The following is a 24,579-nucleotide window of genomic DNA, read 5'->3' as shown; positions in this document are numbered from 1 at the left end:
GTTGTGTGTGTTTTAAACGTGATGAATGAATATGGCCGTTTCTCGTGTTGATGTGTGGATGACTTTGTATAGATGACTACTTTCAAATGTAAAATAAAAAGTGCTTTATTATATTGGGAATTATTGCTGATGCATTGCAGTGGACGCTGCGTTTCAATGTTGCAGCTGGTCAAAGTGAAGCTACATTTCACTACTTCACATACTGTTCAAAGTCACTAAGCATCCGCTCCGTCGGTGTACTTCCCTTTAACAGCAAAAGAAACGAAACCTAACTTAACTCTCAGTTTCTCATGTCTTGCCGGTTTCCGCGCCTCTTCTGACGAAACCTCAGTTTGCGCCTGCTATCACTACAGTGAACAGGACTTTTATCCAGCGGCTTTATCCCTTTTTTAAAAACTCACTGTCTTTACAGGGAGACAAGAAGTCATCATCATGAACTCTCTGAACCAGCAGTATGAGGAGAAGGTGCGTCCCTGCATCGACCTCATTGACTCCATCCGCTCTCTGGGTGTAGAGAAGGACTTGGCGCTGCCTGCTATCGCCGTGATTGGAGACCAAAGCTCGGGGAAGAGCTCCGTGCTGGAGGCGCTGTCAGGGGTGGCTCTGCCGAGAGGGAGTGGTAAGTTAGAGTCAGTGAGATCTATCTATCTATCTATCTATCTATCTATCTATCTATCTGTCAGTCTGTCTGTCTGTCTCGTTGTTAGCTATAACGGTGGGTGTCCAACCAATGGCCACAGCATTAAAAGTTGTGTGTTGTTGGGATAATTAAGTGTCACAAGTGCCAAAGGTAAGGCCATCTCTATCATACAATATTTAAAGCTGTATTCACTGATTTTTTGGCCAAGGAGCAGAAGAAACTTGAAAAGAACCAAAGTCTTCCCCCTCCTGGCTGCATCCCACTGCCTCCCCGATGGCTTTCCAAGAACTCTGTGACTTCAGCTTTTGCATGTCTTTGTAGTCTAGATGCAACAAATCACAGAAATGAGGATAGCTGCTTACATTACAGAAATGTCCCTGTTTACATTTGGACCATGAATTCTGCCTAGAAAATATTGGTGTTAGATTTCTCTTTTGAAGATGTAATATTGATCCCACTTTTATTAAGATGATATCTGAGTTATCTGAGATAGCCTACTTCTTTTCATAATTTCGCCAAGCACACTGGATTTCACTGAATTTTTCCCCTCTCTCATATTTTCTTTCGTGAATCAGGCATTGTGACACGGTGTCCTCTCGAACTGAAGATGAAGAGAAAGAAAGAAGGAGAGGAGTGGTACGGAAAGATAAGCTACCAGAACTGTGAGGAAGAGATAACAGACCCTGCAGATGTGGAGAAAATGATTAGAGAAGGTACAGTATACGGCATTCTCAAATGTCACCATCAAAAGCCAAGTATTGATGGAGATTCTGTGATCAGCACTTCTATCCTTTGTAGTCATCATCATGTCCTCTCTCTCCAGCTCAGGATAAAATAGCCGGGGCCGGGTCGGGGATCAGTGAAGACCTCATCAGTCTGGAGATCGCCTCTCCTGATGTTCCAGACCTGACGCTCATCGACCTGCCCGGCATTGCCAGGGTGGCTGTACAGGGACAGCCAGAGAACATTGGAGACCAGGTATGCTAGTTCAGCACTCAATACTTGGTCAATACTACTGGTCCAGAGTAAAGTATCGTGACAACTATTGGACAGATTGCCATGTAATCTGGCACAAACAGTCATGGTTCTCAAAGTTGCCCTGAGAGCTAATGACTGGTGATCCTCCGTGTTCTGCAGCAGGATGCCTCAGAAACTGATGACTCTTCCCATGAAATTTGCTGTGGGTTTTAATGCAACTCAAATGACGAATCACAGTCATAATGATTTTGGTCAGGCCCTGACCTTTCCTTGAGCACGGATTATTTGAGCACTAGTTCCTGTTTGCGACCTGTTTGCAATGTTCACTAAATTACTTTGACACTGAAGAAAACTTAAAAATGTGATGATTCTCAGGCAAGTTCTGGAGTTATAAGGATCCTCCTGTCTCTCCCTTCGTGCTCCCCCTTCAACTCTTCTGCACCCCCCTTGGGACTTTTATTCTGTTCTCACACAACACATGCAGTTTACAATGAACAGTGGCTGATTTACCATTTTTTGAATAATGGGTCATTATTTCAGACAGGGAGACAAAAGCTTGCTTGTCATTTCTAGCTGACAACCATCGATTTTGCCGGCTGAAATGACAAATGTAGATTTTATCGGCTGTAGTTAGCTAGAAGTTAGCTAATTAAGCTAACAGGTCCATGATTTGGTTGAAAGTTTTTAAAGAAAAAAAAGGCGAACCCTGTAAAAGGGCCTTAAATAAGCACTTTAATGCTACATAAATGATATCATCCGTGATATGAAGACTGACACTAAAGCTGCATCATCCAGGCAAAAAGTCATCATCCTCACCAGTTGATGATCCATGCAGAAGACAAGGGGGAAAAAAAGAAGCAGCATTGTTCTTGGGGAAAAAAGGAAAAATGCAAGAAAACAATCGCAGTTTAATTAATTCCTTATACTTTTGCTCTTGTATTTTTTTAAGGCTAAAAAGTTATCCTTGTTAGTTGCTAAGCTACGACTGTAAAGTTGCTGTTTGGGGGAGGGGTCTGGCGAATGGTCAGTCGTTAACAACATATTTAAACCTGTAATAATATTTTATTTTGGCCACCTCCCTACATTTATTGCACCATTAGTGGTAAGAATCTAGGTTTCCTCTCCATTTTTAATCTGTCCAAAAGTTTTGTTCTCTTGTGTGTAATTCCTATTACAACCTCACAGGGCCATTATTAACAGCCCCAAACACCATGATGATTTGATAGTTGTACAATTACAGTAGTAACTTTATACTTGATGTAATATGAATTCATACTTTCAGATAAAGAGACTGATCGAGAACTTCATCAAAAAACAAGAAACCATCAGCCTAGTGGTTGTTCCATGCAACGTGGACATAGCAACCACAGAGGCTTTGAAGATGGCCCAGCAGGTGGATCCTGATGGAGAGAGGACGTTGGGTAAGTAGCTTTTTTTTTTTCTTTAATTGATGTATGATGAACATGGACAAAGGCTTGCACTGACCCCCCCCCAACACAAACTAAAGTTATACGTTACGTTACACCGCCCCTGTCCCCGCTGCGTTACATTAACGCACCCACCCCCTACTGGACACTTTATTTGGTAACTTTTTACCTTTATATTTTTACATGTTTGTTGTCAGCACCATCAGACCACGGCAAATTCCTTGTAATGTATGTTACTTGGCAATAAACAGTTTCTGATTCTGATTCTGATGTACTGTTGTAGTTCTAATTGCTCTCTCTCTCTCTCTCTCTCTCTCTCTCTCAGGTATCTTGACCAAGCCTGATCTGGTGGACAAAGGCACAGAAGAGACGGTGGTTGAGATTGTCCATAATGAGGTCATCCACCTGAAGAAGGGCTACATGATCGTCAAGTGCAGGGGTCAGCAGGAGATCTCAGAGAAGGTGTCTCTTACTGAAGCAATAAGAAGAGAAAAAGCCTTCTTCAAAGATCATGTGTATTTACAGTGAGTTCATTCTATTTGGGTAAATATGCAAACAATGATTTGCAGTTTGAAAGGTTGTGTAGCATGCGCTCAGTGACTTTTTATCTTTTCTGTAGGATTCTCTATAATGAAGGCTATGCCACCGTTCCTAAACTGGCAGAAAAACTCACCCTTGAGTTGGTGCATCATATTCAGGTGAGTAATTCTTAGTGCTTCACCTTTACGGTTCACAACAGATTACTTTGCCCACTTCAGGTGTCAATGTTTTTTACCCCTGCGTGATTTGTAGCAATCTCTGCCTCGACTGGAAGAGCAGGTGGAAAAGAAACTAATGAAGACTCAGGCAGATCTGGATAGATGTGGCACTGGACCTCCATCTGACACAACTGAGAGACTCGGTTTCCTCATTGATGTGAGTTTACTAGCTGGCACTTTTTTACACTTACATAACACTGCACCTTGTAACCAAGAGGGTAACCAAAGTGATTTGAACTTTTGGAAAAAACTTGTTTGCCCTCTTCTTTTATCTGAACCTGTTATATTTCAGAGGGTGACAGCATTTACACAGGATGCTATCAACCTCACCACAGGGGAGGAGCTCAAGTTTGGAGACAGGCTCAATATCTTTTCCATACTCAGAAAGGAGTTTGCGGTATGGAAAGAGATCATAAACAGCTCTGGAGTAACATGTAAGTGCATTAAAGGTCCCATATTATGCTCATTTCAGCTTTATATTTCTATTGTGGGACACTAGAGTAGCTTTGCATGATTCACAGGTCAAAAAAGTCTTTATTTATCTTATACTGGTCCTTCATGTAGCCCCTCAGTTCACCCTCTGTCTGAAACAAGCCGTTTTAGCTCCTGTCTCTTTAAGGCGCCCCTCCCTAAAAGCCCACTTCCAACTTCTGGAAGCCTACCGAGGGGCAGCACCTGCTTCTGCTTCTGAAACCTAGTTTGGGGGGGGGGGTCATTTCAAGTTACTTACCCAACGTCCTCTCTCCATCAGGATCCACCTGCACAGCCGACACCGCTTCATCCTCTTGCCAGTGTGCCCAAGGGCATATAACAGCTAAAGTAACTTAGCTTAGAAAATAGCGATATGGGGACTGAATTTGATGAACTTACTGTTTGGCAGACCTCAAATGAGACAAGAAGTAGGTTGGAAAAACCAGACGGTTTTCAACATTCACTACCAAATTGACATGGAGGACATGGAAATCTCACTTTCTACAATATGGGACCTTTAACAACTTGATCAACACTTTTGATGTCTTTGCTGTGGCTTCCGTACTACAAAACTGTAACTTAATATGTAAACTATTGAGTAAGAAAGTAAAATGTTGTTGTTTTTTTTTCAAAATACCATTTTCCTTCTCGCTATGACAAAATGCAACCTCAAATATGAATATTTAACTTTTCATATAACTTTTATGGTATACTTTTATAAGTCTAAGTTTTGCTCTAGACTATTAACCAAATGTTGACATACTTCTTTTGTTTTCACAAATTCATCCCCATTGCAGTCAACTGGACTATTGAGAGAGAGGTGGCCCAGTATGAACGAAGGTACCGTGGAAGAGAACTGCCGGGCTTCATCAACTACAAGACCTTCGAGGTCATGGTCAAGGAGCAGATCAAACAGTTGGAAGGGCCTGCTGTCCTGAAACTCAAAGAAGTGTCAGGCATGTCCTATCATGATGCTACAGTGATTGCAGGCACTCCATGTATTATTTGATCCTGTATTTTTCACTCTCTGTCTGATTTGTATTTTTTGTTTTTATTTTAGAAATTGTGAAGAAAGAGCTGTTTAAGTTGGCACAGAACAGCTTAGTTGGATTTCCTAACCTCATCAAAATAGCTCAGGTATCATTTCCATTTTCCATTGCTACTGTACACATGGGAGTAAACATTGTGGAATATTTACTGACTAATGTTTATGTCCTTTAGATGAAGATTGAAGCCATCAGAAAGGAGAGGGAGATTGTAGCAGAGTCCATGCTGAGGACTCAGTTTAAGATGGAGTTGATTGTTTACACTCAGGACAGCACATACAGCAAGAAGTTGGGTAAGCGGAAGAGGGAAGATGAACAGGTTGGCATCAGGAGCAATGTGAGCAATAATGACAGCGGGGCCACCCTGAAAGAGATGATCAAACACCTGAAATCCTACTACCAAGTAAGTGTAATTTACATGCTGTACATTTTATAGTACATCACACACATTTTAGATACAGTATTAACGAGGGAAAGAGAACTACTGTAATTTGATGGCTCAGTCAAAGATAGTCAAATTTTCCAACATGAACTCTTCAAAGGCAAATAGTGAAATCATAATGAAGTCCTAATTATTTAATCTAGTAAGGAGTAGTTTATCTATGGTGTATCAGTGACATCCTGATCTTTTATAGACTAGTGCATCATTGGTATTGAATATGATGAAATCTTTAGGTTTTATGTATAAATCAAGAATACATGAAAGGTTGCCTGTTGTATTATACATGAAAAGAAAAAATGACTGACAAACCTTCCTCCATAGTATTTATTACTGATGGGCAATTAACTCCTATTAGCTCCAGCTGTATTAATTTACCCTGAATTATTTAAGTATATAGTAAAAATGTGTTCAACATTAATATGCAATTTTCAGAAATGCTCTGTAGTTTTATGATGGCTTTTTTTTATGGAAATCAAACATGTTGAGCCTCCTTTTCTGCTTGGATGCATTACCAGCTGATTATCTAAAGTTGCAGCAAATAACGTCCAACAAACCTTTGCTAGTGTTCCATAAAACATTTTGTCGCCATAACTGTGATAATAAAGCATACACTAAGATATAGAAGTAATTATTTTATTGTTCCACAAAAGCGGTGACAATGATCTAGACCAGCGGAAAGTGCCAATGAATTTACTAAGAAGAGTCGTAAAAATGTCTAGAAGCACCATCTTTCTCCTCAGATATGCACAGATAATTCAGATATTAATGTATAATGAAAATGAATGTTTTATTATTAGATTAAGTACAAGGTTAATATATCCTATTAGTTTGTTGGCAGCTAAACTTACACCAATTATTTCTCCTCTACCAACCTCAGATTGCTGGCCAGCGTCTGGCTGACCAGATCCCACTGGTGATCCGCTACCAGATGTTGCAGGAGTCAGCCCTCCAGCTGCAGAGGGAGATGCTGCAGATGCTTCAGGACAAAGAGAAAACCGAGTCCATGCTTCAAGAGGACAAAGGCATAAAACCCCGGAGAAGCCAACTTCAGAATCGCCTCAAGCGCCTGTCAAAGGCACGCATCCTGCTGACTGACTTTAGTATGAACATATACAACTTCACCCCAACACAACTGCTACAACAAGATGGCGCCGTGGATGGCGTGACACCCTCTCACCTGTTCCCACTGACCCCCAACCAGCGCAGAGAGAGAAGATCAGGAAGGCACCAGGCCCAGTAGGCGTGCCACCCTCCTGTCTGAAAGCCTGTGCTGCCCAGCTGGCCCCCATCTTCACACAAATCTTCATCAGATCGCTGGAGCTGTGTTAAGTCCACTCCAAACGCTCCACAATCATCCAGGTCCCCAAGAAACCCTCGCAGTCATGACACAGGATTCAATGACTACAGGCCTGTCGCCCTGACATCTGTGGTCATGAAATCCTTCGAGAGACTGGTGTTGGCCCATCATAGGCTCCCTGCTGGACCCCCTGCAGTTTGCCTACTGGACAAACAGGGCAGTGGATGATGCAGTGAACATGGGGCTGCACTGCATCCTGCAACACCTCGACTCCCCAAGGTCAAATGCAAAGATCCTGTTTGTGGTCCTCAGCTTGGCACACACCATCATCCAAGTCCTCCACTCCAAACTCACGCAGCTCACTCTGCCTTTGCCAATAAAAAAATGGTGTGCACTACAGTGTAAACCAGAAGTTGCTGAATTGTCACATTCTTTTCTTTGTAGATTTTTATGTTTTTGACACAATTAATAATTTGTTTTATTAAAAGTAAAATTAAGACGGAATCCTGTTACATTATCAGATTTATATATCCATGTCTGATTCTTTGAGACTTTTCATTCATTTTGCTCCTGTTTCAAAGGTAATTCCAGACTTTTGTTCCATATTCTCAGTTTTCCATTGAATGTTCTTGTTCTCCCGAATGGCATGCAACATACACAATATAATAGGCCTAAAAAAGGGGGAAAAAAATGGAGTAATATTTGTTAATGTGTGTTTTTCTTTTTTCTTTTACGGTTTTGTTCAGTACTAGAGTAGTAGTTTTGTTTTTAGTTGTGCTGAACAGACAGCCTGCAGGAAACCACAAAGGCTCCCTCTCAATCAATCATGTTTCCTCTGAGCGCATATTTTACAGATCCTTTACATTTTCATTAGTCATAACATGAAAAGTGCAGTTGTAACAAATAACATCAATAATGATGGCTCAGTTCCATTGAAGGTCAAAGGTCATTGAAGACCTGACGCTCATTGACCTGCCCTGCATCACCAGGGTGGCTGTAAACGGACAGCGAGAGAACACTGGTGATCAGGTATACTGGTTCAGGTCCCAGTCCTTTAGTTATTAATCACCTGCTGTAACATATCATTATTGTCATTTTTAGCCTCAGTAACAGTGGGGCTCTGAGGAGGGTAATGGTCTGCCCAACCATCTGCCGGCCTATTGGTCCAACGCAAGATACTTCAAACTGTATGAATACTGAAATCCTATGAAACACTTTAAGAAGATTTTATAGCTGTTGTAGGAAACTGCGTTGATTCAAATGAGGATTAAATTGCCCTTTCCAACCTGGTGTCTTTGATTCTTTTCTGGCATTGTAAAGAAAAACTGACCACTGTTCATCCAAAAGCTTCTTCAGACAATATCACAAACAATCGTTAGCTGTCTTTATCCTATTATTATTCCTAAATCCACATCAATAAGAGTTGATTCAAAAGAGTTGGAGGGCCTTTCTTGAGTTTAACATCGGAAAACATTAAATAGTCAGAACTTCATGAACAAATCTTGTGGTATTAGAGGAAATGGTGTTTACTCATCATTTGACCTCATAAAAGAACTATAATTAAGAAGACAATATTTGAAACAGGGTTGTGTTGTGTGTGTTTTAAACGTGATGAATGAATATGGCCGTCTCTTGTGTTGTGATACCAGTCTGCTCGAATAAAGACAGCACTTCACACACTCTTCATAAAGTTCTGCAACCCAGCACTGACCCACAGGTGCATCAGTCATTACAAGAGTCAGGGTGCTACACGGGATTACCAGTTTCACTGTAACATTCAAAGAGGCCCGAGTATAGAGGCTACAGCAGGGTGGATGACTTTGTATAGATGACTACTTTCAAATGTAAAATAAAAAGTGCTTTATTATATTGGGAATTATTGCTGATGCATTGCAGTGGACGCTGCGTTTCAATGTTGCAGCTGGTCAAAGTGAAGCTACATTTCACTACTTCACATACTGTTCAAAGTCACTAAGCATCCGCTCCGTCGGTGTACTTCCCTTTAACAGCAAAAGAAACGAAACCTAACTTAACTCTCAGTTTCTCATGTCTTGCCGGTTTCCGCGCCTCTTCTGACGAAACCTCAGTTTGCGCCTGCTATCACTACAGTGAACAGGACTTTTATCCAGCGGCTTTATCCCTTTTTTAAAAACTCACTGTCTTTACAGGGAGACAAGAAGTCATCATCATGAACTCTCTGAACCAGCAGTATGAGGAGAAGGTGCGTCCCTGCATCGACCTCATTGACTCTATCCGCTCTCTGGGTGTAGAGAAGGACTTGGCGCTGCCTGCTATCGCCGTGATTGGAGACCAAAGCTCGGGGAAGAGCTCCGTGCTGGAGGCGCTGTCAGGGGTGGCTCTGCCGAGAGGGAGTGGTAAGTTAGAGTCAGTGAGATCTATCTATCTATCTATCTATCTATCTATCTATCTGTCAGTCTGTCTGTCTGTCTCGTTGTTAGCTATAACGGTGGGTGTCCAACCAATGGCCACAGCATTAAAAGTTGTGTGTTGTTGGGATAATTAAGTGTCACAAGTGCCAAAGGTAAGGCCATCTCTATCATACAATATTTAAAGCTGTATTCACTGATTTTTTGGCCAAGGAGCAGAAGAAACTTGAAAAGAACCAAAGTCTTCCCCCTCCTGGCTGCATCCGACTGCCTCCCCGATGGCTTTCCAAGAACTCTGTGACTTCAGCTTTTGCATGTCTTTGTAGTCTAGATGCAACAAATCACAGAAATGAGGATAGCTGCTTACATTACAGAAATGTCCCTGTTTACATTTGGACCATGAATTCTGCCTAGAAAATATTGGTGTTAGATTTCTCTTTTGAAGATGTAATATTGATCCCACTTTTATTAAGATGATATCTGAGTTATCTGAGATAGCCTACTTCTTTTCATAATTTCGCCAAGCACACTGGATTTCACTGAATTTTTCCCCTCTCTCATATTTTCATTCGTGAATCAGGCATTGTGACACGGTGTCCTCTCGAACTGAAGATGAAGAGAAAGAAAGAAGGAGAGGAGTGGTACGGAAAGATAAGCTACCAGAACTGTGAGGAAGAGATAACAGACCCTGCAGATGTGGAGAAAATGATTAGAGAAGGTACAGTATACGGCATTCTCAAATGTCACCATCAAAAGCCAAGTATTGATGGAGATTCCGTGATCAGCACTTCTATCCTCTGTAGTCATCATCATGTCCTCTCTCTCCAGCTCAGGATGAAATGGCCGGGGCCGGGTCGGGGATCAGTGAAGACCTCATCAGTCTGGAGATCGCCTCTCCTGATGTTCCAGACCTGACGCTCATCGACCTGCCCGGCATCGCCAGGGTGGCTGTAAAGGGACAGCCAGAGAACATTGGAGACCAGGTATGCTTGTCCAGGTCCTCCAAACACGCAGCTAAGCGTTTTCATTGGGACAGTTTCTTTGGTAGAAAGTTGTTCCAAGGAATTAGTTGACAATGAGGTCTGTGGATTATCCAGATTAACCAGGACAGAAATCTACAAAAAAACTAAAACCTCTACACAACGACTCATGAATGACTTCCCAGAAGACCCTCAGGCCAAACATCAAATAAGACTACCATCCACATATCTGAACACTTTCATGCTTTTACAGCCTCACGATGGCGCTAACAAGGCCATATACTTTTAGTTGTGTAACATTCATTCATTATGTGAACAGAACAGACTTAAGCACAATAGTGATTTGATAGCTGCACAATATATGACTTGATGTACAATATGAATTAATACTTTCAGACAAAGAGACTGATCCAGATGTTCATCACAAAACAAGAAACCATCAGCCTGGTGGTTGTCCCATGCAACGTGGACATAGCGACCACAGAGGCCTTGAACATGGCCCAGCGGGTGGATCCTGAAGGAGAGAGGACTTTGGGTAAAAGGATTTGATTTGAGAAAAGCACCACTTGGCCGTGTTATCTGACTTCTAGATAGTTCACTGAGCGTTTGTCCCTCTCTCTCTCAGGTATCTTGACCAAGCCTGATCTGGTGGACAAAGGCACAGAAGAGACGGTGGTTGACGTTGTCCATAATGAGATCATCCACCTGAAGAAGGGTTACATGATCGTCAAGTGCAGGGGTCAGCAGGAGATCTCAGAGAAGGTGTCTCTTACTGAAGCAATGGAAAGAGAGAAAGCCTTCTTCAGAGATCATGTGTATTTCCAGTGAGTTCATTCTTTTTGGGTCATTTTAACAAATATTGTCATGGTGAAATATCAATGCTGTGATTTGCATTTTTACATGTGACATAACATGTACTCAGTAGCTTTTTATTCTTGCTGTAGCACTCTCTACGAGGAAGGTCATGCCACTGTTCCTAAACTGGCTGAGAAGCTTACACTTGAGCTGGTGCATCACATTGAGGTGAATTTTTCTTATTGCTTCATCAATTTACTGTATACATCATGATTAGTCACCTCAGGTGTTTTGAATTGAATTGAAGTTTTGAATCCTGTGTGATTTGCAGAGATCCCTGCCTCGACTCGAAGAGCAGATAGAGCAGAAACTAGAAGAGACTCGGACAGAGCTGGACAAATATGGCAATGGACCCCCGTCTGATGCAGCTGAGAGACTCATCTTCCTCATTGATGTGAGTTCCCTCATTCTACAACATTTACCTGGCTACAAAGAGCCAACAATGCTCACCATCAATATGAGTTTGCCTTTAAATATTTGTTAAATAAACATACAACTGTTTCTGCTGTCACATGTGTGCTGCAGAAAGTGACAACATTCACTCAGGATGCCATCAGTCTGAGTACAGGAGAGGAACTCAAGTGTGGAGACAGGTTCAACGTCTTTTCTATGCTCAGAAGAGAGTTTGGGAAGTGGAATGCCCAGCTGGACAAGTCAGGAGAAAGCTGTGAGTTTATCATTTTGATCACCCAACCCAAGCTGCCATTTTAGCCTCTTTTTTTGTTTTGTTTTTTGAAGAAATTAAAATGACCGGTCTCTTGGTAGCCAAATTCCCTTGAGAGCTGAATGAAAGTATGTGTATATATATATATAGATATATATATACTATAAATGTTATTATTAAGATGTTGCAATGGATAGGGGAGCTGTGTCTTATAAGCAGAATAACATTTTGCATTGGGCCCCCAAAAAGCTAGACACGACCCTGTCTACAACTGTCCATCAGCAGGACTCTGAAGTATATGTTTGTGTTGCAGTTAACAAGAAGATTGAGAGAGAGGTGGAGGAATATGAAGAGAGGTACCGTGGAAGAGAACTGCCGGGCTTCATCAACTACAAGACCTTTGAGGTCATGGTCAAGGAGCAGATCAAACAGCTGGAAGAACCAGCTGTCAGGAGACTCAAGGATGTAGCAGGTATATGATTGAATATATGACAGATTTGATGTGTTTTTCTGTCTTGCTGACTTTTTACTATATTATACAACCACCAGTGAAGTACTCAGTGGAAATCAAGCTGCTGTATCTTGTTGCATTTCTGTTTCCTCCAGATGCTGTTAAGAAAGTGTTCATACAGCTGGCCCAAAGTAGTTTCGCTGGATTTCCTAATCTCATGAAAACTGCCAAGGTACCCATCTTCCAAGAGTTTGATTTTGACATTCTTATAATTTGATAGTCATTATTTTGGTTGTCAAAATTTAATTTGCATCATGTTTTATGCAGTGTTCAAACTGACCAGAATCTTATTTTCTAGGCAAAGGTCGAAGCCATCAAGCAAGAAAAAGAGCCCACTGCTGAATCCATGCTGAGAACCCAGTTCAAGATGGAGCAGCTTGTTTACTCTCAGGACAGGACCTATAGCAGCAGTTTGAGTGACACGAGAGAGGAGGATGAGGAGGAAGACAAATGGAATGGCAAAAAAGGTTATAAAGAAAGGGGTATTGTGTACAGAAGGGATAATCATGCAACACTTCAGGAGCTGATGTTGCACCTCGAGTCGTATTATAAAGTAAGTTTTAACTGAGAGGGATGATTCATGAACAAAAACCATGACATGAAGGTTTAGACAGAGGGTATGTTTGTCTGTCTTTGCCAAACTTTTCCTCCTTTGTCCTCCCTCAGATTGCCAGCCAGCGTCTGGCCGACCAGATCCCGCTGGTGATCCGCTACCAGATTTTGCAGGAGTCAGCCGTCCAGCTCCAGAGGGAGATGCTGCAGGTGCTCCAGGACAAGGAGAATTCAGAGTTCTTGCTGAAGGAGGATTCTGACATTGGCAGCAAGAGGGCAGCTTTGCAGAGTCGCCTCAAACGCCTCATGAAGGCCCGCAAATACCTGGTGGCGTTCTAGAGGAGGTCAAGGCCTAACAGCATGAGTCTACTGCACCTCTTTTCATTTGTTCAATACAATTGTGGTTGTAGGATTGTCATACTATTAACTATTTTTAATTAAAAAAAAGTAAGGTTATTTCACTTGGCAAACATGTTTCTAAGATATCCCTAGTTCAAATTCTTGCTGGGGAACATGACATATGGACCCATTTTTATAAACTTTGTACCAATACTTAGATGCGTTGTCATGGTTTCCTGCTAATGGCTGGACCACTTCAAACAAACAGGTCACTAATTTTCCTCAATGTTTTATTACAGACTTAAAAAGTATTCAAATGCATTTTTTTCATATTTGTTCAAATATGTTTAAATTATGAAATGAATTGACTAGAACTGATGGTCTAATTTGGCTTTTCCAACTTACTTTTTCAGGTAAGACTGCTCAATCTAACAGTCTGGTCTCTTAAAATAAATATGACTACACACAAATAATCAGTTTAAAACTATGTACTTTAGCTCCCCCTTGTGGTTTCACAGCAAAACACGAGAGTGTAATACAATCCTTAATAATTATAAAACTTTAATTAAGGATATTCTAACCAAGTACATAAAGATAATTTCCTCCGTGTCATCAATAAGCAAACATGCTCTTCCACCCTCAGCAATGAAGGGTCTTCATCAGTAATGTAAAATACAAAGTTGATTCAATCCTGACTTCCAGGCCAGTAATCCATCAAAGATGGACAGATTTTTTTTTTTAAATAACCATTAATAAATGCCTTTCTCTCCATCAATATCTCTTGCATATGGTGCATTTCCATCATGAAATCCTAGTCATCCTGGAAACCTCAGTTAATTATTCCAAATAAAAAAGACGAAGAACAGAATTTATAGTTATACAGAAAGACATCAGTGGACAAGTCACCTTTATTCAAAAATACTTACAAAAAGTTTACTTCGACAAAAATCAAAATCATTTAAAAGCGGTTCATTTGATTTATTTCAGTAAGATTTATTTCTCTACATGTTCATTCACCATTCTCTGCTGGGCTCTCCTGACTGTTGTCGTCATTGTCTGATTTCTCGTCATCTAGGAAAGATAAAAATGATTAGCAAGGAATGGGTACCTCTATTTTTTCTAAGGTTTATAGATAAAACGGACATTTTGTGTTTTTAGAATAATGTACAGATCAACAGCTACTGAGAATAAAGAATATGACAAAGGAACATCAAAAAGCACAGACATGTGGCACCCAAAATGTCCTTGTTTACTCACTCTCAAGTGTCTGCTGGAGTTCCTGTATGGTACTGAGTAGCACATGGAACTGCTTCTTCCTTAACTCCAACTGTGTGGGACAAAAAAACCCAAACATATTGCTGATGACTGAAGACATTACAGGTTAGAATAGAAGAGATGACAAAGATATTTGGGTTTACCTTTGCATCTACGTTCTCCTTGATGTGAGACAGTTGCTGGAGTTCTTTGTCGAGCGCCTCCAACTGCCTGCATGTGGTGAAACCAAAATTAAGCACATATTCTGATTATCATTAACACCAGAACTGCTGTAACACATAAAGCACAACAACTTAGTATCTGGAAGAAACAAATTTGGGACCAACTTACTTTAGTGTTTCATGTCTGTCTGGATGTTGCTCGATAACCTTAGCTAAGGCATCGTACTCTGGAAGGAAAGAAAAAGAAGTGAAAATGTGTGACACTTGCTCAAACTGCCCCCAAATATTTTTACATTATTTTGACAAACTATATTGGCACCATTTCTTCTAAAATGACTGATGACTTCAGTGTAAAAAAATTGCTTTACATTTTCTTTATCACCTTTTGTAAACACAAAAACCCCTGACCATTTTGCCTTTGATCTTTCTCAGTCTATATTTAAAAAAACAACAACAACAACACACACACAAGTAGTAAATCTAAACCTAAATCAATCTGGACTCTGAAAATATTCTTACCTTGGCGATTTTTTCGTATTCTCTTTGCCCTCTGAATTTCTTTTTTGCATTCTGCTATCTTCTCATGTGCAGACATGATGTTTTGTTCTGCAATGCGGACAAGGTGGTGATAATTTTGGTGTTATTTTGTAACAAAGGCATACATTGTTTTGTGGTGACTGTGGCCCAGTTCTCCTAGTTAACAAATACAAAGTATGAAAGGCAAGAACATCAACATTTCTGTTATAAAAGGACACACAAACCATGGGTTGCCAACAACTTGTGTGCATACTTAAATATAAAGGGGGTCAGGATTTTAGATATTCGTGTCCTACCTATGTTGGTGTAGATTTTCTCATAATTCTCCATTTCCCGAAGATTCATGTCATAAACCATCAACGTCTTCCCCATGGAGAATTCACACTGGGCCAGTGTGCCCAACATCCTCTGCGCGAACCTGAACAGAATTACAAGACGGTGTATGACTTAAAGCAAGTTCTTCATCACACTTTTATAGAAACTCTTGGTGACAAAATCCAAGGCTTGGGGTCTGTAGAGCTCACTCACCCTTCGTCCGGGGTCCCAGGCGAGTTGCACCATTTTGTGAAACTCTTTAGCAGCAAGTTGATTCGGCGGTCATCCCCAGCTCCGTCCCCGTCAATAAGAAGACGTTTCCGGATAACTTCATCTAGAATAGGGGCGCAAACAGCCTTTCAGATACAGCAGGTAAATCCAAGAGCCGCTGAGCTAACTGTTAGCTAGCTAACATGGCTACTGTAGCCTATATTAGCTGTTGTGAAAACGGGCTGCCTACGTGTAAAGTTGCTTCGTTTCTGACAATATGGCTGGGTACATATGGATACTGTAGAGCTTCGGCACACATTTCTACTTGTAGCTTTTATCAGAGAGCTGAATTCAGTACATTAAAACAGCGACTTACCATCAGTAACAGCTCCCATGGTCTGTAGCTAGCTGGATACTGTTTATCGAATGGCAGGAAGTGAGCAAAGCAGTTCGCCCCGCCTCTGAGGACAGACGGCGGTGATTGGCCACAGAAGCAAGCACAGTCTGAGTTTTGAATTTTTTTCAAAAGCTTTATTCAAGAAAAAATATTCTCAGTTAAATTGGACAACACAACAAAAACAACTGAATTAATAACTTAATAGAAGATTCAAAGGAACAAATAACTTTTAACTCAATAGAAACATACGTGAGGATAATTTATTAATTTCACAGAGGGCATAGACATAAATAACATTTAATATAGGCTACTCATCAAAATAATAGCAACTAAGACACGAAGCAATGTAGTCTCTCAGCTTTTTTTGTTTAACACCTTTAAAGGGACTGAAAATACAATTAATTACAATTACAGTTTGCATAAGTTGATATGTATCCAGTAATATTATTAAATGGGCTAAACATTGATGTGTTTATATATGTAATTTATCATCCCATTCAAAAACAGGGTTATAGTCTATTTTAAGACATAACCCAGGGATGCATAACAAAAGATCTGCACTGACAAAATATGGAGGATCAAAGTGAAACCTTTTGTTCAGAAAATCAGCAAAAGGGTATTTCAGAATCAGAATCAGAATCAGAATCAGAAACTGTTTATTGCCAAGTAACATACATTACAAGGAATTTGCTGTGGTCTGAAGGTGCTATTGTTTTGATAACAAATAAGTAGAATATAAAAGCTAAAATAACAATAAGAATAAAAATAAAAATAAGATAAGATAAATAACAACAGTGCAGTGACCAGAATAAAGTAAAGTGTCCAGATAAAGTGTCCAGTAGGGGGTGAGTGCGTTAATGTAACGCAGTGGGGACAGGGGTGATGTACGTTAATATAACGTATAGCTTGTGGTAGTGTTCGGGGGGGTGTCAGTGAGAGTTTGTCAGGTTGACTGCAGAGGGGAAGAAACTGTTTTTGTGGCGGGAGGTTTTGGTCCTGATGGACCGCAGCCTCCTGCCAGAGGGGAGGGGGTCGAACAGATGGTGTCCGGGGTGGGAGGGGTCGGCAGCGATCTTCCCTGCTCTCCTCAGGGTCCTGGAGGAGTACAGGTCCTGAAGAGATGGGAGGTTGCAGCCGATCACCCTCTCTGCAGAGCGGATGATACGCTGCAGTCTGCGTCTGTCCTTGGTGGAGGCAGCAGCGTACCAGACGGTGATGGAGGAGGTGAGGATGGACTCAATGATGGCAGTGTAGAAGTGAACCAGCATTGTTTGTGGCAGGTTAAACTTCCTCAGCTGCCTCAGGAAGTACATCCTCTGTTGGGCTTTCTTGATGAGGGAGCTGATGTTCAGCTCCCACCGGAGGTCCTGGCTGATGATGGAGCCCAGGAAACGGAAGGACTCCACAGTGTCCACTGGAGAGTCACACAGGGTGATGGGGGCGGGTGGGGCTGCGCTCTTCCTAAAGTCAACAACCATCTCCACTGTCTTTGAAGCGTTAAGCTCCAGGTTGTTGCTGTTGCACCAGGTCACCAGGTGGTCAATCTCCCACCTGTAGGCAGACTCATCCTCTCCAGAGATGAGTCCGATGAGGGTGGTGTCGTCCGCGAACTTCAGGAGTTTGACGGACTGGTGACTGGAGGTGCAGTATTTGTGATCATCTCACCTCCAACTTTTCGAATTAGCATTTAACTTGTTGGAAATTCATTTTTTTTGTTTGTTTTCTGAGGTGTTCCTAGAGCTGTTTTACCACTCTCCACAATTCGTTTTTTTTCCAGTTGTGAGCAACTCCTTCCATTCCTTTATTTTTCAGTATACAAAGACTGTAGAGACAAAGAGAAATATCAATTATTCAATAGCTGAAAGAACATAGAAAGTAAAATATGAAGCTGTGACTACATAATAAATTATCTACATTGCCACGGTTATTGCATGACAATCGTTGTCATGATTGTATTTTTACAATTAACAACTGAATTACAAATTACATTATGTTATCTATCATGTTCTCAAAATAAAACAAAACATGTAGAAGGTCCAGCTGTATTGCAGTCCCAACTTGGTGTCCCTGGTTGTCAAAACGTTCCCAAGACACTCAGAAACATAGTGGAATAAATACACTAGAAAAATAAGTAGGAGATGCTTTCCAGATGCTTTCAAGTTAACAAAAAACACACCTGTAAGTACAATAAATTATATGGAATAACTCATATGACACCTCCTTGGCCTTGTTTGCAATACAGTGGTCATCACACATTTTCCAAGTTTTATTTCATTGTATTTCAGTGAAGATAACAGACCACAATTACTTTGATGATGGAGAAGCTGCTTTAACTCATCAGCGTGTGCGTGCGTCCTGGCGCAGTGACGTCTCTGTCCCAGAATGCAGTCTGGTAAACAGACATGGAAGCACCAGGTGAAGACCTCCACAGAGGCTGAGCGCTGCACTCGCTCTTTCCCACCGTCATCTGTCTCTTTCGCCCAGTGCATCCACTTGAACTATATCTGCCTGGTGTCACGTTTACGTCTACAGCATCCAGAGCCTTGGTAAGAGTGAAGTTGTTGTCGGCCTGTGACGACTGCTAATGACTTCTGCTTTGCTGTCAGGCTTCTGCCAGCTTCCTCGCTAACGCTAGTCATGGCTGGCTACAGGCTTCAGCTAACAGGCTAATGTAGCCACCACTTCTCTCTAGTAACGTTTGTACCAGCCACAGACCCACACTGGATGGAGCCTGTTTTCATGACACAACTCCTGATAGACAATATGTCTTTTTTCACATATCTTATTTACGATTTACGTTTACTTTGTATTTTCTATTTTGGGGAAAATATGTCAATGTACGTTAGTGTGGTTAGTGTGTGGAAGAGGTGGGAGCAACGCTAGCCAATAAAACTGCTGGCTCTTGTTGTAGCTAATGTTAGCTCACTAACTGAGTTGACCTGTCAAGTTGTGCACATATGTTTCAATGACAAGTCCTTCGTTTCTAAAGAAATTACATAATGTTATCTTTTGCCAATCATGGCCTTTGACATATTGTTTTTGTAGAGCCCAAAACAAGATTAAATTCAGCCTAACCTTAAGCTACGAGTACTGAAATGTATGTATTGCAAGATTGCAGACTGTTTGGAAGACATTTCTGTGAACAGCAGACCAGAGTTTATTGCACTGAATGTCAGTTGATTATTTGATGTGATTTTTGCACACATTTGCCATATTATGACATATATTAATATTGGAAACATATCCTTAATAGCCCACCCCTTATAATAGGAAAGGAGATGTAGGACACAACTCAGCCATGTCTTCATCTATACGACTACAGAACAGCCACAAATCTAACAACAATCCTAAAAGCCCTCTATGGGTTAGATTTGTGATGTAGGTTTCTGGTCGTAAAATTGTCAAATCTTGATGTTTAGTACTTATTGTCATATAGGCAAAAAGTGCAGTTTGCAGGTATTTGGATGGTGATATATTTTTGTCAACAACAAACCAATGTGGCCAAAATGAAAGAGTGACTGTTAGATTAAAGTTCTGAGTTTCAGCTATAAGGGTGTTTGTTGGTGTCCATATCAGTATTTTGTGAAAGGATAGGGAATTGCAGCCAATTCTTTCCACAAATTGAAGACAGTATTGACTGCAATGTGCACTTGCTAGTAGAGTGTAGCAGTATTAATGTTATTAGTTATGTCTGTTTGCCAAGTCAAAATGTACCCCTTTGGGTACAAAACATAACTTCAGGGTAGCCAGAATGAACTGTGACTGAGCAGGACTTTTGACCGGTGAGAAAGGTAGAGATGGACCTGAAAATAATTTGTGGAAGTGGTTAATTGAGCATTATTACTCTTTAGTGGAAGTACAGGACTTATCAGACCTTTCACCCAGTTAATAACTGAAAGAAAAAGCTCAGAGCTCTAGTTAACTTTTAGGCATGGATTTTGATCCACACTACCTGAATTTCTCTGAGAGCTCCGGCTTACTGGCTGAAGCAAGATATAGTGCTATACAGTTGTAGTTTTTGTATGCCATAAATGTGTCATTTTATGACATTACATTAAATAATACCTCATTCAGGAGCACAGGCCCTCCACAGGTAATGAATGCCATTAGTAATAGCTACATGCAGCTTGGGTTTGTCAGTCCCAGGGCCCTGATGTTGTGCATGCTGGCTCACTGACATGGCTTATCACCACGCCTACATGGAACAGAGCCATCATTAATGTTGTTCGTTACACCTGAGCTTTACCATAACAGTATTTGTCAAGGTTGGTTGAAAAAGTTGTGTTCACAAGTCAACAATATTTCCTAACTTACAGTTAAATGTACACATTGCCGCTGAGTTTGAAGTTTGAAGAATAGGGGACAGTAAAAGATTTTGACAAATAACTTTCGAAATATTATGCAAAGTTTAAAATAAGTTGTTGTAATTCATACACAACAGTTATCCTTGTATGGCTTTGTGTTTTGCTTTATCAAGTAATTTTCTACCTTTATTAATATATTACAATATGTATTGCATCAGTTAAAACAACAAAAACAATGATAACAGGGTATGGTCTCAGTCTTTAAAAGGGATTACTGTGGGGCTGTAGAGGATGGTTAGGGGTGGTGCTTAATGGATTGAATTACTACATAGTGGTGAAGAAGTCCATGACAAGGCGGAGGACAGTGTTACTTTCTAGACAGTCTTATAATTCCATGTTCACTGATTAACTCTAGCAGCAAAACAAAGAACCTGATACTGACTTGTCTTCTCTCGATGCTTTTGTGTGTGTGTGTCTGTCTGTCTGTCTGTCTGTCTGTCTGGGGGGTGTCTCCAGACTCTTCTTTTCAGTGTGTGTGGCAGCCAGCAATCACCCAAACTGATGAGGATCGGCTGATTGAGTTAAAAATAAATTCCTTTTTTCTTATTTTGCCAAGGTAAGATCTAATAGCTACTCATTACTCTGTTCTATTGATAGGTACTGTCTTCTGTAGCTGTACAATAACCAGAGGTAGTTGTATAGTGCTGATAGATGCTTACAATTGTCAGTTACTTAGAGGCATATTGGAGTTCAGTATAACAGTTTTATAGTAATTATTTTTCAGCAAACACACAACCATGTCATTTCCCAAACAGACTCCTATATTGGTTCCCAGGTTTACCTGTGATGTTTTCACTTGACGTACTTTTTTTTTTTGCTTGTTTGTGGATATCAGAAACTACAGGTTAAAAAACACATGACTAGTTGCTCATGTATATTCTACTGATTTAATGTATTCATGATAGAATGAGTGTGCAAGAGGAAAGGTAGCTAATATCTCGCAAAAGTCCTCTCTCTGTTGCTCTTCACATTATTAAACATTAACTCACTTGAAAAATAGATGCAGCACAATCCAGTACAACAGTCCTGCAATGAATACTATTTCTGCTTCAGGGAGGTGTTGCTTGTTGAGGCTACAGCGACAGTGTGTTGCCTCATGAGGCTTTAGTATATACTGGTGCTGTACAACATCTAGAACTACAAGTTTCACAAAGGCAATAGTCTTGTATTGGACTGCCTAATAATCTTTATTTTTCTGGTCATTAAATATACATTATCAGTCTGTAGTGTTCAGTCTCTAGTGATGTCAATGTCACTGCTTTTAATCACGCATGAGGAACGAGTGACTTTTGCAGAGATTACAGAGCATGTCTAAAAGGGGCTATAGATCCTGTGATTTCTGTCTGTTAAAGATTAAGCATTTTCATGCTTTTTAAAAAACTAGTACACTTCTGGCCCCACCCTAGACCAAACATCACTGCTACTCATTGAGATGGACTAGAATTAAGGCATCAGTATGTCATAAGTTAAATGGTTTGCTAGTATAGGCTACTAATGGCCTGGTAATGAAAAAAGCCATGGCTGACCTTCAAAAAACCCACACCAAAAATATGTCCTCCTCTTATAATTTGTGGCAGTGGCTTAAGTAATTTACAAATTACAGTGAAAAAAAGATTTGCTATGCATGCCTCTTAAGAAATTCTGTTAATGTTTTGTGTTATTGTGGGAAATCTCTCTGTGTCGGGCCTATTAGTCAAATAATTGATGTTGCACTCTTGTGGATACCACTGTTTTAATATAGAAGCGCCATTTCAAATCCCTGTAGAGTATTATGTGTTGACCCACTGTTTCCTCAACTTAATGCAAACTTTATTTGAGTAATACTTTTCAAAAAAACAACGAAGCACTAAATGTTAAAATATATATGTATATATATATATAGGTTCACGTGTTGTCAACCTTACCCAGTTGTTGTAGCTATCCTGAACATAATATACTGTGTTGTACTCAGGTTCATCCCTAGTCGCCAACCACAGTAGCCAGTTTTCATTAGAAAGGCTGCATTCTGAAACTTAACATCTTACTAAACTTAATATAGTATAAACCTATGCAGCAAGACTTTCTAAGTCAATAGTGGAGTCTGGAGTTTTCATATCTATAACACTTTGATATAATGGATCAATGTGTTACTGTGTCGTATGCATATGCAGTAAATAAAGACCAAAAGATATAGAATATAACTTTTTTTTCTGTCAGACACTGGCAACATCTACAGGAGAAGCCTCTTAATTTGTATTTCTAAATTAAGTGACAAAGCCAAATTTCTGAACGGTACACTTAAAAGTAACAACAGAGGGCCAAGGTCACTTTTGCTCAAGGCTTCCCAGGATACACGCCAAACCGGAATACATTCAACTTTTCTGCCTTTTATTAGGACTTTTCTTTTCCTCCATTCGATCTCAGGAAAATGGCACAGACAGCTGCTTAAAGTGTCCTTGTTTTTCTGTCAAACTGACAGATGGTTGTGTCTGATGATTTGAGATGGAAAAGAAAAATAGTTACATAAAATCAACCACTACATCATTCATATAAAATAGGGAGGACAGCAACAGATAAAGACTAGAAATGTTTAAGCCAGTTCTGTCAGTGTGTTACTTTGTCTTACAAGAATCAGCAGTCTCTTTACTCAATGTTGTCTGTGGCAAGACAACATAAAGATTATATGCGTTTTCTCTTGTTTCTCAGCTTTTGTCAGTTGAAAATGTGCATCGTTGGGGTAGATCACAAACATTTCATTTTGAAAGTGAAAGTAAAGACAACTTGGCCGTGGATAACTCTTGTCTTTACTGAAAAGTTAAGGAACCATGGGGGAATCTGTTCAAGTCAGTCATAAATCTCATTAAGTGTTACATTATTCTGCCGTAGACATTTTGTTGAATTAACAGTAAAGTGAGCTATGTAATTTCAAAATAACCATCAAAATCATCACCGTCAAAAAAACAGTTACTGATGCATCATCCATGAAGTTCAAATCAACTCATCTGTAAATATGTTTCTCCCATATTCTTGTGTGTTAGGACTCACATCAAACTTGATATCTACTGGCATAGCATAACACACGTAACTGTGTTACACTCCTACCACTCAAGACATGACATGCAGTCATTGCAAAATCATGCAAAAATGTGAAGTTTGAGTTTTGGCGTGCCTGTTGTGCCTTCTCATGGCTGATATGTATAGATGGATAGATATTTGAAATGCTTACTTTTTCTTGGCATGGAAAGAAAGTGAGAAGTTAAATATTTTGCCCCATAAAAGGGTCAAGATCTGTGATATTCATAATTTCCATAAGCATGGTGCAGACACTAGTGTCCACTAGTGTCTAGTAAGCTTACACTGTATATATTGAGGGAACTCTCAAAATCAAGTCCCGATGTAATGACCAGCACATACCGTCAAGTCTGTTATTTAATTTATTTATATATCCGAGTGTCACAGATTTGCCTTATTTGATAGGATGTGGAAACAGACCGTGCGTGGGTACTATTCCTTGTATGTGAAAACTTATTTGGCAGTATATGGTGCTTTACTGTACCATTTTTATTAATGTATTGTGTATTTTTTTAATACAAATTATATAATACCTACACGACTACTACACATTGCTATGTAACCAGAGTGCACCGGAGCTTATGTATTCATATACCTTATTTAATAAGCAAGGTTTAACACTAACCACCAAGCCGGGTAGTTATTGCATGTAAGAGATTAAAGCTAAAGCTAACTATGATCTACAAACCTTGTCCGGATAAACTGCCGGTCAATTCGGTATATGTAATATGTAGTATAAGCTTTGTACTTGTTGCTTGTCAAGAGGCCACACACAGAGGTTTTATTTATTTATTTATTTATGTATTTAAGGGGCGGGTGCGGTGAAACAACACGCGTTTGCTCGTGTCAATCAGTGAAAAAGTCCTCCTATCCCGAGCGCTACCAACGCTGACTCTTGTGTTGTTACATTGTAGCGGAAAGA

The 24,579-nt window shown here is 40.3% G+C and overlaps 3 protein-coding genes across 4 annotated transcripts; 2 read left to right on the top strand and 1 right to left on the bottom strand.

Moving 5' to 3' along the window:
* The first annotated feature begins 268 nt into the window (after positions 1 to 268).
* LOC139282764 (interferon-induced GTP-binding protein Mx-like) lies at positions 269 to 8,344 on the top strand. The gene is made up of 12 exons (XM_070902633.1): positions 269 to 619; positions 1,216 to 1,353; positions 1,464 to 1,618; positions 2,901 to 3,039; positions 3,371 to 3,569; positions 3,665 to 3,743; positions 3,838 to 3,960; positions 4,096 to 4,237; positions 5,072 to 5,230; positions 5,335 to 5,411; positions 5,496 to 5,723; positions 6,640 to 8,344. The coding sequence occupies exons 1-12, from the start codon at positions 433 to 435 to the stop codon at positions 7,000 to 7,002; spliced, it is 1,989 nt and encodes a 662-aa protein (XP_070758734.1). The 5' UTR covers positions 269 to 432; the 3' UTR covers positions 7,003 to 8,344.
* Positions 8,345 to 9,083: 739 nt separating this feature from the next.
* On the top strand, positions 9,084 to 14,549 carry LOC139282722 (interferon-induced GTP-binding protein Mx). 2 transcript variants are annotated; one of them, XM_070902566.1, is made up of 12 exons: positions 9,084 to 9,434; positions 10,027 to 10,164; positions 10,275 to 10,429; positions 10,823 to 10,961; positions 11,052 to 11,250; positions 11,371 to 11,449; positions 11,553 to 11,675; positions 11,807 to 11,948; positions 12,259 to 12,417; positions 12,552 to 12,628; positions 12,755 to 13,009; positions 13,123 to 14,549. In XM_070902566.1, the coding sequence occupies exons 1-12, from the start codon at positions 9,248 to 9,250 to the stop codon at positions 13,345 to 13,347; spliced, it is 1,878 nt and encodes a 625-aa protein (XP_070758667.1). In that variant the 5' UTR covers positions 9,084 to 9,247; the 3' UTR covers positions 13,348 to 14,549. The 2 variants fall into 2 exon arrangements, with proteins under 2 accessions (XP_070758667.1, XP_070758669.1); XM_070902568.1 differs by lacking the exon at positions 9,084 to 9,434 and having other exon boundaries at positions 10,033 to 10,087.
* Positions 14,305 to 16,268, bottom strand: thoc7 (THO complex 7). The gene is made up of 8 exons (XM_070902569.1): positions 16,222 to 16,268; positions 15,849 to 15,969; positions 15,617 to 15,738; positions 15,303 to 15,389; positions 14,953 to 15,010; positions 14,766 to 14,832; positions 14,605 to 14,674; positions 14,305 to 14,418 (listed from the first exon to the last, which is right to left on the bottom strand). The coding sequence occupies exons 1-8, from the start codon at positions 16,238 to 16,240 to the stop codon at positions 14,357 to 14,359; spliced, it is 606 nt and encodes a 201-aa protein (XP_070758670.1). The 5' UTR covers positions 16,241 to 16,268; the 3' UTR covers positions 14,305 to 14,356.
* Positions 16,269 to 24,579: the final 8,311 nt, after the last annotated feature.

Source organism: Enoplosus armatus, chromosome 3 (assembly GCF_043641665.1).
Source record: "Enoplosus armatus isolate fEnoArm2 chromosome 3, fEnoArm2.hap1, whole genome shotgun sequence".
Lineage (NCBI taxonomy): Eukaryota > Metazoa > Chordata > Actinopteri > Centrarchiformes > Enoplosidae > Enoplosus > Enoplosus armatus.
This window is presented reverse-complemented; position numbering and strand designations above follow the sequence as displayed.

Coding starts and splice junctions, on each gene's coding strand:
- LOC139282764 (XM_070902633.1), top strand. CDS start 433: ATGAACTCTCTGAACCAGCAGTATGAGGAGAAGGTGCGTCCCTGCATC. Junction 3,040..3,370: donor TGATGGAGAGAGGACGTTGG/GTAAGTAGCTTT, acceptor TCTCTCTCTCAG/GTATCTTGACCAAGCCTGAT. Junction 4,238..5,071: donor AAACAGCTCTGGAGTAACAT/GTAAGTGCATTA, acceptor TCCCCATTGCAG/TCAACTGGACTATTGAGAGA.
- LOC139282722 (XM_070902566.1), top strand. CDS start 9,248: ATGAACTCTCTGAACCAGCAGTATGAGGAGAAGGTGCGTCCCTGCATC. Junction 11,949..12,258: donor GGACAAGTCAGGAGAAAGCT/GTGAGTTTATCA, acceptor TTTGTGTTGCAG/TTAACAAGAAGATTGAGAGA. Junction 12,629..12,754: donor ATCTCATGAAAACTGCCAAG/GTACCCATCTTC, acceptor CTTATTTTCTAG/GCAAAGGTCGAAGCCATCAA.
- thoc7 (XM_070902569.1), bottom strand. Junction 15,390..15,616: donor GAAAATCTACACCAACATAG/GTAGGACACGAA, acceptor TCCGCATTGCAG/AACAAAACATCATGTCTGCA. Junction 15,011..15,302: donor AATACGAAAAAATCGCCAAG/GTAAGAATATTT, acceptor CTTTCCTTCCAG/AGTACGATGCCTTAGCTAAG.